The 16,070-nt window shown below is 44.7% G+C and overlaps 1 protein-coding gene and 2 non-coding genes across 3 annotated transcripts; all 3 read left to right on the forward strand.

Annotated features, from left to right (window-relative positions):
• The first annotated feature begins 1,449 nt into the window (after nt 1–1,449).
• Nucleotides 1,450–9,879, forward strand: RPL21 (ribosomal protein L21). The gene is made up of 6 exons (XM_038761806.1): nt 1,450–1,487; nt 6,821–6,899; nt 7,289–7,350; nt 8,267–8,379; nt 8,794–8,944; nt 9,752–9,879. Exons 2-6 carry the CDS (start codon nt 6,833–6,835, stop codon nt 9,839–9,841), a joined length of 483 nt encoding a protein of 160 aa, XP_038617734.1. The 5' UTR covers nt 1,450–1,487; nt 6,821–6,832; the 3' UTR covers nt 9,842–9,879.
• On the forward strand, nt 8,089–8,167 carry LOC119941692. The gene has a single exon (XR_005455277.1). It is a non-coding gene; the product is annotated as a small nucleolar RNA SNORD102 (small nucleolar RNA).
• Nucleotides 8,430–8,562, forward strand: LOC119941680. Its single transcript, XR_005455268.1, has one exon. It is a non-coding gene; the product is annotated as a small nucleolar RNA SNORA27 (small nucleolar RNA).
• Nucleotides 9,880–16,070: the final 6,191 nt, after the last annotated feature.

Consider the following 16,070-nt stretch of genomic DNA (forward strand, 5'->3'; position numbering starts at 1 on the left):
AGTGCTTTGCACGCAGTAAGCGCTCAATAAATACGATCGATGATGATAGTAAGCGATTAACAAATGCCATTATTATTATTATTACAAAATATGATTGAATGAATGATTATTATTATGGGACAACCTGATCACCTTGTATCCCCCCAGCGCTTAGAACAGTGCTTTGCACGTAGTAAGCGCTTAACAAATGCCATTATTATTATTATTATTAAATACGATTGAATGAATGATTATTATTATGGGACAACCTGATCACCTTGTATCCCCCCAGCGCTTAGATCAATCAATCAATCAATCAATCGTATTTATTTAGCGCTTACTGTGTGCAGAGCACTGTACTAAGCGCTTGGGAAGTCCAAGTTGGCAACATAGAGAGACAGTCCCTACCCAACAGTGGGCTCACAGTCTAAAAGGGGGAGACAGAGAACAGACAGAAAGAAAGCTTAGAACAGTGCTTTGCACGCAGTAAGCGCTTAACATATGCCATTATTATTATTATTATTATTAAATACGATTGAATGAATGATGTTTGTACATATTTATTACTCTATTTATGCATTTATTTATTTTACCTGTACATATCTATTCTATTTATTTTATTTTGTTGTATGTTTGGTTTTGTTCTCTGTCTCCCCTTTTATCATCCTCATCACCGATCGTATTTATTGAGCGCTGACTATGTGCAGAGCACTGTACTAAGCGCTTGGGAAGTACAAATTGGCAACATCTAGAGACAGTCCCTGCCCAGCAGCGGGCTCACAGTCTAAAAGGGGGAGACAGAGAACAAAACCAAACACACTAACAAAATAAACAAGAATAGATGTGTACAAGTAAAATAAATAAATAAATAGCCCACTATTGGGTAGGGACTGTCTCTCTATGCTGCCAACTTGGACTTCCCAAGCGCTTAGTACAGTGCTCTGCACACAGTAAGCGCTCAATAAATACGACTGATTGATTGATGTGTTGCCAATTTGTACTTCCCAAGCGCTTAGTACAGTGCTCTGCACATAGTAAGCGCTCAATAAACACGATTGATGATGATGATGATAATGAAATACGATTGAATGAATGAATGAGCAGAGCCGGCCTCAACGCACATGCGCCAACCGCCGCCGCGGCCGGGCGCCCTCTTCCGGCGAGGCCGGCGCTGCACATCCGGGTCACTGTGCGAGGCGGTGCTCCGCCCACGTGACCCTTCGAAAGCCCCCTTATCGGGCTGCCCGCCGCGGTGCCTGCCTCCTGAGCGGGCTTTGTGGTCGCTTAAAAGCTCCCGGTTGTCGAGGAGGAAGAAGTGAGGGTTTGTCGGTGTGTGAGGGTCCCTCGGGGAGGCGGAGGATTGTCTTGCCGGCGGGGTTGGTCGGTGCGGCGGCCGTGTCCCGGATCAGGCGGTGCGCGGGGCAGGCCGGAGGGGTCCTCGCGGGAAGGAGGAGGCCACCGCCGCCGCCGCGCCTCGTTCTTTCGGGGCCGGAGCCGCCATCTTGCAGGTACGCGGGCCGCCTCCCCGAGGCTGTGTAATAGACGCTTACCGTGTGCTAAGCGCCGCGATAATAATAATAATAATAATAATAATAACGTTAGTACTTGTTAAATGCTTTTCATTCATTCACTCAGTCGTATTTATTGAGCGCTGACTGTGTGTAGAGCACTGGACTAGGCCCTTGGGAAGTCCAAGTTGGCAACATATAATCAATCAATCATATTTATTGAGCGCTTACCATGTGCTAAGCGCCGCAGTAATAATAATAATGTTAGTACTTGTTAAATGCTTTTCATTCATTCGCTCAGTCGTATTTAGTGAGCGCTGACTGTGTGCAGAGCACTGGACTAGGCCCTTGGGAAGTCCAAGTTGGCAACATGTAATCAATCATATTTATTGAGCGCTTACCATGTACTAAGCGCCGCAATAATAATAATAACGTTAGTACTTGTTAAATGCTTTTCATTCATTCACTCAGTCGTATTTATTGAGCGCTGACTGCAGAGCACTGAACTAGGCCCTTGGGAAGTCCAAGTTGGCAACATGTAATCAATCATATTTATTGAGCGCTTACCATGTGCTAAGCGCCGCAGTAATAATAATAATGTTAGTACTTGTTAAATGCTTTTCATTCATTCGCTCAGTCGTATTTAGTGAGCGCTGACTGTGTGCAGAGCACTGGACTAGGCCCTTGGGAAGTCCAAGTTGGCAACATGTAATCAATCATATTTATTGAGCGCTTACCATGTACTAAGCGCCGCAATAATAATAATAACGTTAGTACTTGTTAAATGCTTTTCATTCATTCACTCAGTCGTATTTAGAGAGCGCTGACTACAGAGCACTGAACTAGGCCCTTGGGAAGTCCAAGTTGGCAACATGTAATCAATCATATTTATTGAGCGCTTACCATGCACTAAGCGCCGCAATAATAATAATAATGTTAGTACTTGTTAAATGCTTTTCATTCATTCACTCAATCGTATTTAGTGAGCGCTGACTGTGTGCAGAGCACCGGACTAGGCGCTTGGGAAGTCCAAGTTGGCAACATATAATCAGTCAATCAGTCGTATTTATTGAGCGTTTACCATGTGCTAAGCGCCGCAGTAATAATAATAATGTTAGTACTTGTTAAATGCTTTTCATTCATTCACTCAGTCGTATTTAGTGAGCGCTGACTGTGCAGAGCACTGGACTAGGCGCTTGGGAAGTCCAAGTTGGCAACATATAATCAGTCAATCAATCGTATTTATTGAGTGTTTACCATGTGCTAAGCGCCGCGATAATAATAATAACGTTAGTACTTGTTAAATGCTTTTCATTCATTCACTCAATCGTATTTATTGAGCGCTGACTGTGTGCAGAGCACTGGACTAGGCGCTTGGGAAGTCCAAGTTGGCAACATATAATCAATCAATCGTATTTGTTGAGCGCTTACCATGTGCTAAGCGCCGCGATAATAATAATAATGTTAGTACTTGTTAAATGCTTTTTATTCATTCACTCAATCGTATTTATTGAGCGCTGACTGAGCAGAGCACTGGACTAGGCGCTTGGGAAGTCCAAGTTGGCAACATATAATCAGTCAATCAATCATATTTATTGAGCGTTTACCATGTGCTAAGCGCCGCGATAATAATAATAATAATGTTAGTGCTTGTTAAATGCTTTTCATTCATTCACTCAATCGTATTTATTGAGCGCTGACTGTGTGCAGAGCACTGGACTAGGCGCTTGGGAAGTCCAAGTTGGCAACATATAATCAATCAATCGTATTTGAGCGCTTACCATGTGCTAAGCGCCGCAATAATAATGTTAGTACTTCTTAAATGCTTTTCATTCATTCACTCAATCGTATTTATTGAGCGCTGACTGTGTGCAGAGCACTGGACTAAGAGCTTAGGAAGCACAACTTGGCAACATAGAGACGGTCCCTACCTAACAGTGGGCTCACAGTCTAAAAACAGAAGCAGCGTGGCCCAGTGGAAAGAGAGTCAGAGGTCATGGGTTCAAATCCCGGCTCTGCCAATATATATGTATTGTATACATATACATATGTATAATATAACATTTGTATGCTCAAATCCAGGCTCCGCCAATATATATGTATATATACATCTATATATGTGGCAACAGAGAAGCAGCGTGGCTCAGTAGAAAGAGCACGGGCTTTGGAGCCCCTTCCCTCCTCTCCCCCTCGTCCCCCTCTCCATCCCCCCATCTTACCTCCTTCCCTTCCCCACAGCACCTGTATATATGTATATATGGTTGTACATGTTTAGTACTCTATTTATTTATTTTACTTGTACATTTCTATCCTATTTATTTTATTTTGTTGGTATGTTTGGTTCTGTTCTCTGTCTTCCCCTTTTAGACTGTGAGCCCACTGTTGGGTAGGGACTGTCTCTATGTGTTGCCAATTTGTACTTCCCAAGCGCTTAGTACAGTGCTCTGCACATAGTAAGCGCTCAATAAATACGATTGATTGATTGATTGATTGGAGGCAGAGATAATGGGTTCAAATCCCGGCTCCGCCAGTATATATGTGTATATTGTATGCACATATGTATGTATAACATAACATTTGTACGTTCAAATCCCGGCTCCGCCAATATATGTGTATATATGTGGCAACAGAGAAGCAGCGTGGCTCAGTGGAAAGAACCCGGGCTTTGGAGTCAGAGGTCATGGGTTCAAATCCCGGCTCCGCCAATTGTCAGCTGTGTGACTTTGGGCAAGTCACTTCACTTCTCTGGGCCTCAGTTCCCTCATCTGTAAAATGGGGATTGACTGTAAACCCTCTTTGGGACAACCTGATCACCTTGTAACCTCCCCAGCACTTAGAACAGTGCTTTGCACATAGTAAGTGCTTAATAAGTGCCATTATTATTATTATTATATAGAGACGGTCCCTACCCCGCAGTGGGCTCACAGTCTAGAAGGCTTCTTGCTAGAGAAGCAGCGTGGATTTGGGAGTCAGAGGTCGTGGGTTCTAATCCCGGAGCGGCCACTTACTGGCCGTGTGTGACTTTGAGCAAATCGCTTCTCTGGGACTCGGTTCCCTCACCTGTAAAGTAACGGTATTACGTTCTTACTGTGTGCCAAGCACTGGGGGAGATCAAGTTGTCCCCCGGGGTGCTCACAGGCTTCATCCCCATTTTACAGATGAGGGAACTGAGGCCCAGAGCAGTGGCTGTGGTACAGAAGTGGGAACTGTGGCACGGAGAAGCAGCGTGGCTCAGTGGAAAGAGCCCGGGCTATGGAGTCAGAGGTCGTGGGTTCAAATCCCAGCTCCGCCAATTGTCAGCTCTGTGACTTTGGGCAAGTCACTTCACTTCCCTAGGCCTCAGTTGGAAAATGGAGACTAAGACTGTGAGCCCCACATGGGACAATCTGATTAACTTGTAACCCCCCCAGTGCTTAGAACAGTGCTTTGCACATAGTAAGCACTCAATAAATGATATTATTATTATTAAAATGGGGATTGAGACTGTGAGCCCTACATGGGACAACCTGATTGCCTTGTATCTACCCCAGTGGTTAGAAGAATGCTTGGCACATAGTAAACGCTTCACAAATGTCATTATTATTATTGTTAAGCACTTACTATGTGTCATGCACTGTTGTAAGCCCTGGGGGGGGGGGTGGGGGGGGATACAAGGTGATCAGGTTGTCCCACGTGGGGTTCGCAGTCTTCATCCCCATTTTACAGATGGGGGAACTGAGGCTCAGTGAAGTGACTTGTCCAAAGTCACACAGGGATTTGGGCCAGTCACTTAACTTGACTCCCCCACTAAGCCATGTTGCTTCTCACGTTGGTTCGCTTCCTTTCCTAAGCTTCCCGGAGCCGGCCAGGGAAGGTACCCGGCCGCCCCTCCCCGCTCGGCCAATTGATCCTATGGATTGATGGCGCTCTGCGTGCAGGGCACTGTACTGAGCACCTCGGTTGGGGTGGAGAGCAACGGCGGGGACCAGACTCAGCTACCACGTAGGTTGGGAAGCCCAAAGACAGGGCGGGAGAGTGGGCTTTAAAGTCCACACCACTTCCATCATCCCAGCTTGTCTGCTGTGTGACACTGGGCAAGTGACTTAACTTCTCTGGGCCTCAGTTAATCTCATCTGTAAAATGAGGATGGAGACCGTAAGCCCCATGTGGGACCGGGACTGTATCCAACCCGTTTTGCTTGTATCCACCCAAGCGCATAGTACAGTGCCTGGCACATAGTAAACGCTTAACAAATATCACAATTACTATTAACCCGACCCATCAGCCTAGGCAATCAATCGTATTTATTGAGCGCTTACTGTGTGCAGAGCACTGTACTAAGCGCTTGGGAAGTACAAGTTGGCAGCATATAGAGATGGTCCCTACACAGCAGTGGGCTCACAGTCTAAAAGGCAGCGAAAGGGATTCTGGTGGCACCGCGTTAGTCTCTTTTTTCTAATGTATTTAATGCTTAAGTTGTGTTAAGCATTGGGGAAGATATAAGCTAATCAGGTTTGAAACAGTCCGCGTCCCCCTTGGGGCTCAGTCTTAATCCCCATTTTACAGATGAGGGAAACTAAACAGTTGCCAAGAATCTCTCCTGGAAATACATTCCATATCCTCACTGTGCACGATAATACAACATGCGTGTTCTTTACTGTTAACGCAAGAAACTTCACTAAAATCCCATGTTAAACGACATTCTGCCAAAAAAGTGCCCAGACTAGACAAGGGTATTCCTTTTGTGTCAAATAGTCCCAATTTCTGCTAGTGGTTTGGGTAATATGCCTGAGTGATTATTGTGCATTAAGAGTGTGTGTGTGTGTGTGTGTGTGTGTTTGTGTTGGGGGGAGGTTGCCTTGCTAAAGTTGATATTTAGTACAGTGCTCTGCATACAGTAAGCGCTCAATAAATACGATTGAATGAATGAATGAATATTTAATTTCTTGCCTAGGCAGCTTGCTGGCCACTTGCTTATCCACATGTGGATATATTGGTTATTGATACCACTTCCAGAGTATGTGAAGTAAATGCCTGGTCCTCTCCCAAAGTGTGGCCCTCTGAGGATCAGTATTACACTGGAATGTCTTGAAGGCAGAGTGATGGGAGAGACTTCTTTTTTAGTTTCCTTACTTGGAAACAAAACAAAAGCTGGTCACCCTAGGTCTGACTTATCCATACCTAAATTTAACAGGTAGCGTGTAACTTGGTAAAGCTCAGTTGGTCAAAAACAAATTGAAAACCCCGTCAAGTTGTTCAGCAAGTCTCGAAAGACAGAGTGGTATGATGTGATCTTTGGTTCGCTAACGTCCTGTAAGAAAAAGTACTCAGTCCGCCTTGCCTTTTTGTTTCAGTAATTTGCCAAAATGACGAACACAAAGGGAAAGAGGAGGGGGACCCGTTACATGTTCTCTCGGCCCTTTCGCAAACATGGTAAGTTGGAAATCTCCAGAACGATCACCGGTCAAGCTCTCAGACTCCAATAACCTGACTGTCTCCCCCCACCCCCAGAAGTAGTTGATTCAGGCATGTTGTCTTTGCCCTAAAGAGCTTCAACGGCTGTCTCGTCATTGGAAAAATTGTCAGAATTAATAATTTAGCAGAAAGTTCTAAGTGTATGAAGTTGTTGCCTTGGTTGAAACATGAATTGACTTTAGAAATTAAGTGTCCTATCATTTCTAAAGCTGTTATGACCTAAGTGGTAAAGCTATCGAAATATTTTTATACTAGTTTGAGGTGTTAAGTAGCATTCTCCATTCAAGAGAATATTCTTATTCTGTGCCCTTTGATTCTGATATACTTTATTAAATGTTTGTTCACAGGTGTTGTCCCACTGGCTACTTATATGCGAATCTACAAGAAAGGTGATATTGTAGATATTAAGGTATGTTGTGAAGCACATTGAAAAGTACAGTTTGTTTTTTTTTTCCAGCACCGGTACAGTGCTGTGGAATAATTTGATGCCTCAAAGTCCAGTAACTACTTCTTAGTATTTGCTTACTCTTGTGCAGAGCACTGTACTAAGCACTCGGGGAGTGTAATGAACAGAAGTAGCGGACACGTTCCCTAACAAATTTACAGTCTAGATTGTAATACTAATGGTATTTAGATCTTACTATATACCGACTAAGTTAATGATAATAATAGTAAATGATGGTATTTGTTAAGCGCTTACTATGTGCAAAGCACTGTTCTGAGTGCTGGGGGGGTTACAAGGTGACTGGGTTGTCCCATGTGGGGCTCACAGTCTTCATCCCCATTTTACAGATGAGGTAACTGAGGTACAGAGAAGCCAAGTGACTTGTCAAAAGTCACACAGCGGACAAGTGGCGGAGTAGAGCTCATGACCTCTGACCCCCAAGCCCGTACTTCTACTGAGCCACGCTGCTTCCTCTTAATAATGATAAAGGTATTTAAGCACTTATACTATGTGCCAAGCACTGTTTTAAGCGCTGGGCTAGTTACGACATGGCTTAGTAGAAGGTCGTGGGTTCTAATCCCGGGCCTGCCGCTTGTCAGCTGTGTGACTTTGGGCAAGTCCCATAACTTCGCTGTGCCTCAGTTACCTCATCTGTAAAATGGGGATTAAGACTGTGAGTTGGGAGTCCTGCTCTTGATCTGGTGCTTGATGATGATTGTCTCGTGTGATTGTTCTTTTGCAAGAGCAGAATGAACATACCATTTCACCGGCTCTGAGAGCTTATCTGGATTGTGAAAGAGCATCCCCACTTAAATCTTAGTCACCAAGTGTTACAAGGCCTAAACGTTGGAACTAAGATTTGATTGTTTCTGTCTTTCAGGGCATGGGGACAGTGCAACAAGGTATGCCCCATAAGTGTTACCACGGCAAGACTGGAAGGGTATATAACGTTACCCAACACGCCGTCGGGATTATTGTAAACAAACAGGTCAAGTAAGTCAGATGTACAGTCTTGAGATAATCTGGGCTTTGTAGTGCCTCATTTTCCCCCTTTCACTTTGCCAGTTTGACATTTATCTTGTCTTTATTGGTCATTCAAGTGGGGTAAATTAACTTCCCTTTTAAAACTCAAGCAAACAGATTTGTTTGTCTTGTATCCTGTCAGGGGAGACATTTTGGCGTATATAAATGATTTGACAGTCATTTTATAGTACGAATGCTTATCTGCTTTAAGATTTTGAACAGTGTATTCAAACAAATCCGGTAATGGTTACATAATGTCTTCAAAGTCGGGACTCGTAAGAATTTTTTTTAGATGAAAGACAATTGGGTGATCACATTCGGGAGTAGGCGAGAGTGATTGCGGGCCTAAGTGTGATTCTTGGGTCTTTTTCCCCCCCATTCCAGGGGCAAGATTCTTGCCAAGAGAATTAATGTTCGAATTGAGCATATTAAGCATTCCAAGAGCCGAGACAGCTTCCTTAAGCGTGTGAAGGAGAATGATCAGAAGAAGAAGGAAGCCAAAGAGAAGGGCATCTGGGTTGAACTAAAACGTCAGGTATATGTGGGAGTTATCAGTTCTTCAGGTGCTAATGAGACCAATGACTGTTAAAAGGCTCCTGTGTGAAATTAGGATCTAGTGGGGCTTTCGAGTGAAAGTAAAGTCAGTTTGGCAGTGCCTGGTGAGGAGTGCCAAGCAGTATGGACCCTACATTAGATGTTTATACCTCCGGTTGTACACTCAGCACTAGTGTAGAATAAGTACGCATCTAACCTTTCCCACTTACCCCGTGAAATGAATGAGTTGTTTCTGTTTTTGATTCCGGTCATCTGTGCCAAGCCTCGGGCCCCCCCCCCCCCCCCAAGAGATTCCTGACACTTCAACATCATCCCAAATTATCCTCTCCCCCCAAAGTCACATCTAAGTGCTGGCCCCATTATCTGTGGAATTCCTTAGTCTGGGAAAGATAAGCTCAGAATAGTTCAAGGAGACGGGCCAGGCTAAAAATAGTAAGCTCGGAGATAGCTTTCCGGGGGGGGGGAGAGAGAGGCCTAGCTCTACAGTGCCTAAGGAATTGGGACCGATTTTCACCTAGTGATCTGTGACCCTGGGGTTTCTGTTTAAAAAGAGCCACCCACCAGACTAGCTGGTGGATAGGATCCCTAGTGAAACGCTCCCTTTGGTTGTCTTGACTCAAGAGAAACTGCTCGATGACGATCTTCCTACATGATGACTTCAGCGAAAGTCAAAATGATTGCATTATTTCACCGGTTCTGAGAGCAGATTGGGGGGGGGGGGGGGTTCTGGGTGGTTAGCTGACTTCTGGGCTGAGTTTAACCTCTCCTCTTCTTCCCCCCCTTTCAGCCCGCTCCACCCAGAGAGGCCCACTTTGTGCGAACCAACGGCAAAGAGCCCGAACTGCTGGAACCAATTCCCTACGAATTCATGGCATAATGTGTGTATGCATGAAATAAAACTTTTGGACTAAGGAGGACCGTGGTGGCTTTCTTTTCTTTAACTGAGTGCAGTTGAGACTGAGCCTGTAGCCAATAAGAAGCTGGCCTCATAGCAGCCCGGGCTTTTGAGTGACGAATGTGCAACTGACAGAAGATTGTCCGATTTGGTAACTGCTTTAATCCCTTTAAATCGCTTTGGAAAAAAAGATCAAGAATGCCCCTGGAAGTAAAAATAGGAAGATTGGAATGCTGTCTACACGGAGGGGGGAGACAAGGGAAAGTTGATTTCTCGTAAATGTGTTAACGATTGAACAAGCAGGATAAACATAATGGGCTGTTGCCATTTTGCTCAAAGCTTTCATAGGCGCCCCTACTGTAACCTAAAATGGAATGTTTGGTTAAAACATTCTTGCCCTTTCTGCATTTCAAGTTTCTGAAGGGACCGGAGGAGATGTTTCCTTCATGTCAACTAGGCAGTAAACCAGCCATAACATTGCATTTTAGCCCAAAAGTCACTACCAGTGTTATGGTTACAGCAGTAGAGGAGGGCTCTGTGTTTGTACTCATCTCCCACTCTGTAGCAGAGTTTGGGCAGGGGGTAGGATGAGGTCCCGGGCCCGAGCTTGAACTGGTTGTGGCTGTGACTTGTGTTCTGGGAAGTCTGTGGAGAGATGGATAGTGTGACCTATTTGGGTTCACTCTTGCACAGACTGCTCTGTGCAGAATTGGGGTTCAGGGTGGTCAGAAGCCCGACTGCAGGTATGCCCTCCCAATTGGGGAGACCTGAACTGTTTGTGGCTGCGACTCAGTGTGTGTTCCGGGAAGTCTGTGGAGAGATGGATGGTGTGACCTATTTGGGTCCACTCTTGCACAGACTGCTCTGTCTGCAGAATTGGGGTTCAGGGTGGGTCAGGAGAGCCCGACTGCAGGTATGCCTTCCCATTTGGGGAGATCTGAACTGTTTGTGGCTGCGACTCAGTGTGTGTTCTGGGAAGTCTGGAGAGATGGATGGTGTGACCTATTTGGGTCCACTCTTGCACAGACTGCTCTGTCTGCAGAATTGGGGTTCAGGGTGGGTCAGAAGCCCGAGTGCAGGTATGCCCTCCCATTTGGGGAGATCTGAACCTACTGGGCCAAGGGGTGGAGCTGCTTTAGCACGCAGTGCCTGGAAAACATGGTTCCAGCTGGGGGGCTTTGTTCAAACTCCTCACCGTTGGCTTTAAAGCCTTCAATCACCTTGCCCCCTCCTACCTCACCTCGCTATTCCCCTTCTCCAAGCCAGCCCACACACTTGGCTCCTCTAATGCCAACTCACTATCTTAATCCCTCGGCCAACCTCGTGCCCGCGTCCTGCTTATATCCAAGAGACAATTACCCTCCCACACCTTCAGAGCTTTATTGAAGGCACATCTCCAAGAGGCCTCCCATGACTAAATCATGTTATACTTCCACTCCCTTCTGCGTTGCCCTGACTTGCTCCTTTTATTCATTCCCCGCTTCCCAGCCCCTCAGCACTAATCTCCGGTGGCTACCAATCGACCTACGCATCAGGCAGAAACTCCTCACTCTTGGCTTCAAGGCTGTCCATCACCTCGCCCCATCCTTCTATTTTACTTGTTTTACTTCTGTTTACTTGTTTTACTTCTATTTTACTCTATTTTACTTGTACATATTTACTATTCTACTTATTTTATTAATGTTCTGTTATCTGTCTCCCCCTTCCAGACTGTAAGCCCACTGGTGGGTAGGGCCCGTCTCTGTATGTTGCCAACTTGTACTTCCCAAGCGCTTAGTACAGTGCTCTGCACACAGTAAGCGCTCAATAAATACGATTGAGTGAATGAATCTGTAATTTGTTTCTGTCAATGTCTGTCTCCCCTTCCAGACAGTGTGCTTGTGGGCAGGGAATGTCATATTGTTATATCGTACTCTCCCAAGCATTTAGTACAGTGCTTTGCACACAATGCTCAATAAATACGATTGATAGCTGCAGAGCCACTGGTAGGAGGTAGACTGTAAGCTCGTGGGCAAGAAATGTGTCTTTATTGTTGAATTGTACTCTCCCAAGTGCTTAGTACAGTGTTGTGCACACAATAAGCGCTCAATAAATACAATTGAATGAATGAATATTGGATATTGAGCTGGGCTAGGGTGATACTTGCTTCCTGCTGAGTAAATCAATCAATCGTATTTATTGAGCGCTTACTATGTGCAGAGCACTGTACTAAGCGCTTGGGAAGTACAAATTGGCAACAGTAAAGTAAAGTGAGGTAAAAGTGATATATTACGACTCACTTTACATTACCTTCTCTGTTCTCTTCCAAGTACTTAGTACAGAGGTTTGTACACAGTAAGGGCTGTGAGCCCGTTGTTGCCTTAGTGAAAAAAAGGTTTCACTAAGTGGCTTATGTTGCCGATTTGTACTTCCCAAGCGTTTAGTACAGTGCTCTGCACACAGCGCTCAGTAAATGCGATTGAATGATTGATAGATTTTTAACCTCCATTTAGGCCCATTTACTTAAGATGGAATCCTGAATGGACTTAGTTGTTGAACCGATTTGTGGTGTAATTCATTCATTCATTTAGTCGTATTTATTGAGCACTTACTGTGGGCAGAGCATTTAGTCGTATATATTGAGCACTTTCTGTGTGCAGAGCGCTGTACTAAGCGTGTGGAAAGTATAATTCGGCAACAAAGACAATCCCTGCCCACAATGGGCTCACAATCTAGAAGGGGGGAGACGTGTCAAAACAAGAGAACAGGCATTAAAAGCATCATTATAAATAAATAAAATACATATATACAAATCAAGTAAATGGATTAATTATAAATAAATAGAATTATAGATATGTACATATACACACAAGTGGGGTGGGGAGTAAAGGGAGTGAGTAGAGGCAATGGGGGGGAGCTGAGAATAATAATAATAATGATGGCATTTGTTAAGCGCTTACTATGTGCAAAGCACTGTTCTAAGCACTGGGGCTTAGTCTGGGAAAAAAAGGGCTTAGTCTGGAAAGCCCATGAAGCTGTTATTGAGTGCTATTTACTCATCTGGAAGGGAATCCAAGTTTGCTACCCTTGGGTAATAGTTCCCCTTACTTTGATTCTGTTTCTGGGGACGAAATAAAAGGGATAATCTCCAAGTCAAACTTGAGAGCCTTCCCTGATCTCCAACTGTTACTAATTCTATTCCTTTTGTAAACATGACTGGATTAACTGCCCCTCAAAGTAAATCAATAAAAGGCTATAAAATGGAGTGACTATTCCAAAAAAAAAAAAAAGGTTTCACTAAGTGGTTTATCAAAAGGACTGTAAGCGTTTTATTTCTAAGGGATTTTGGTGTTTACCCTGTGTCATTTCAGCAGCTTTGTTTACTTCGTGTCACGTCCCCAATTTCTGTAACGAAAGCTATCGTGAAGTGGAATCTTTTTCCATTTACCGAACCCGTAACAATTTAAGAACTGTAGCTGAAAAGGTTATGGGGCAAAGTACAAGATGATACAAACGTACCCCAATTATGGAAGAAAGTATCTGTCAGAGCTCAGATGTCCTCTTGGGAGGCAGAGTCTTGCCAATCCTTAACTCGTCCCTACTCTGATACCCTTCCTCTTTTTTGTTGGTTATTTCTACCACTCCCAGGCCCTTGCTCTTTCGACTAGGCCACATCACTTACCTTTCTAGTCTTTCAAGGATTCCGCTCTAAGGACTGTTGTAGTAAGCTCCCATCCCAAGTCAGTTATAAGGCTAGAGCGGCAAAACCATTCCTATCTGTTTTTACCAAAGCCAAGTCTCCCCAAAATCTGTTCAAACTACACCCAAACTCAAGCACGTTAAGGAGCAGGCGGCGTAATGCCTTCAGTCAAGCAGTTTGTTGTCTCTCTTTTTTCCTTCGGAAGAAAAGGAGAAAATTTGACGAACGGATGTAAATTAGAGGGAAAAAAAAGAAATTAAACCCAGATTCTGATTTCAACACCTGACACTGGGCATGGGAAACCCGTAGATCCGGCTTATGTTTTTCCAAAATGTCATTTATTCATCCCAGACTGCCAAGAGACAAAACAAGTGCCGAGGACATTCATGCCAAGCTAATCCCAATTTCCAGGTCTGAATCCGATCCGAAATTGTAGCAGCAATTTCAACCTTTCTGCGACAAATCTAGCAAAAGTGAGTTCCTCCAGAGAGGAAGGTGTGGAGGGAAATGGGAAATCCACTGAGGAAAGCTGGGCAGTGAAGACAGCGTCAGAAACGACTGTAAGCCCACTGTTGGGTAGGGACTGTCTCTATATGTTGCCAACTTGTACTTCCCAAGCGCTTAGTACAGTGCTCTGCACACAGTAAGCGCTCAATAAATACAATTGAATGAATGAAGGGGAGGCCGATAGGATGCAGTTTCTGGACTGCAAGGTGCCACCGGGCACTCCAATCCAATCAATATCAGAGAAGCAGCGTGGCTCAGTGGAAAAGAGCCCGGGCTTTGGAGTCAGAGGTCATGGGTTCAAATCCTGGCTCTGCCATTTGTCTGCTGTGTGACTTTGGGCAAGGCAATTAACTTCTCTGAGCCTCAGCTACCTCATCTGTAAAATGGGGATTAAGACTGTGAGCCCCACGTGGGACAACTTGATCACCTTGTAGTCCCCCTCAGTGCCTAGAACAGTGCTCTGCACATAGTAAGCGCTTAAATGCCATTATTATTATTATTATTATTAATAATAAATGCCATTAAAAAAAATCAATCAATGGTATTTACCGAGCGCTTAATGCTTTAATTAAAGCCGATGATAAGGAGTTTCCTTTTGATGTGGAGGTGGCTGGGCAACTACTGGAGGTTCTTGAGGAGCGGGGAGATGTGGACTGAACTTTATTTAGAAAAATGATCCAGGCAGCGGAGTAAAGTATGGACTGTAATGGGGAGAGGCCGGAGGCACGGAGGTCAGCAAGGAGGCCGATCCCAATAGTCAAAATAAGTGCTTGGATCAGTACAGTTTGGATGGAGAGGAAAGGACAGCTTTTAGTGCTGTTGTGAAGGTATAACCAACAGGACTTGGTGACAGACTGAATATGTGGGCTGAACGAGAGGGATGAGTCAAAGATAATCAATCAATCGTATTTATTGAGCGCTTACTGTGTGCAGAGCACTGTACTAAGCGCTTGGGAAGTCCAAGTCGGCAACATACAGAGACAGTCCCTACCCAACAGTGGGCTCACAGTCTAGAAGGGGGAGACAGAGAACAAAACCAAACATATTAACAAAATGAAATAAATAGAATGGATATGTGCAAGATATGTGCAAGGAGGCCGATCCCAATAGTCAAAATAAGTGCTTGGATCAGTACAGTTTGGATGGAGAGGAAAGGACAGCTTTTAATGCTGTTGTGAAGGTATAACTAACAGGACTTGGTGACAGACTGAACATGTGGGCTGAATGAGAGGGATGAGTCAAAGATAATCAATCAATCAATCGTATTTATTGAGCACTTACTGTGTGCAGAGCACTGTACTAAGCGCTTGGGAAGTCCAAGTTGGCAACATACAGAGACAGTCCCTACCCAACAGTGGGCTCACAGTCTAGAAGGGGGAGACAGAGAACAAAACCAAACATATTAACAAAATGAAATAGATAGAATAGATATGTGCAAGTAAAATAGAGTAATAAATATGTACAAACATATATACATATATACAGGTGCTGTGGGGGAGGGAAGGAGGTAAGAGCAAGCGTACAGGCTTGCAAAGATAGGGAGGACAGTGGTGTTGTCAACAATGGAAGAGTCAGAAAGAGGACAGGGTTTGGGTGGGAAGATGAGAAGATCTGTTTGAACATGTTTAGTTTGAGATGTTGGCTGGAAAATCAGGTAGAGATATCCTGAATCGGGAGGAAATGCGAGACTGCAGAGAAGGAGAAAGATCAGGGCTGGAAAAGGAGGTTGGGGAATCATTCATCTACAGGGAGTGGAGGGGGGAGAGTAGCAGCGTGCCTCAGTGGAAAGAGCCCGGGCTTTGGAGTCAGAGGTCATGGGTTCGAATCCTGTGTGGCTTTGGGCAAGCCACTTAACTTCTCTGCGCCTCAGTTCCCTCATCTGGAAAATGGGGATTAAGACTGTGAGCCCCACGTGGGACAACCTGATCACCTTGTATCCCCCCCCCCCCCCCCGGCGCTTAGAACAGTGCTTTGCACTTAGTAAGCGCTTAACAAATCCCAGCATCATCAATCCTATTTATTGAG

The sequence above is a fragment of the Tachyglossus aculeatus genome, chromosome 20 (genome assembly GCF_015852505.1).
Source record: "Tachyglossus aculeatus isolate mTacAcu1 chromosome 20, mTacAcu1.pri, whole genome shotgun sequence".
Taxonomy (NCBI): domain Eukaryota; kingdom Metazoa; phylum Chordata; class Mammalia; order Monotremata; family Tachyglossidae; genus Tachyglossus; species Tachyglossus aculeatus.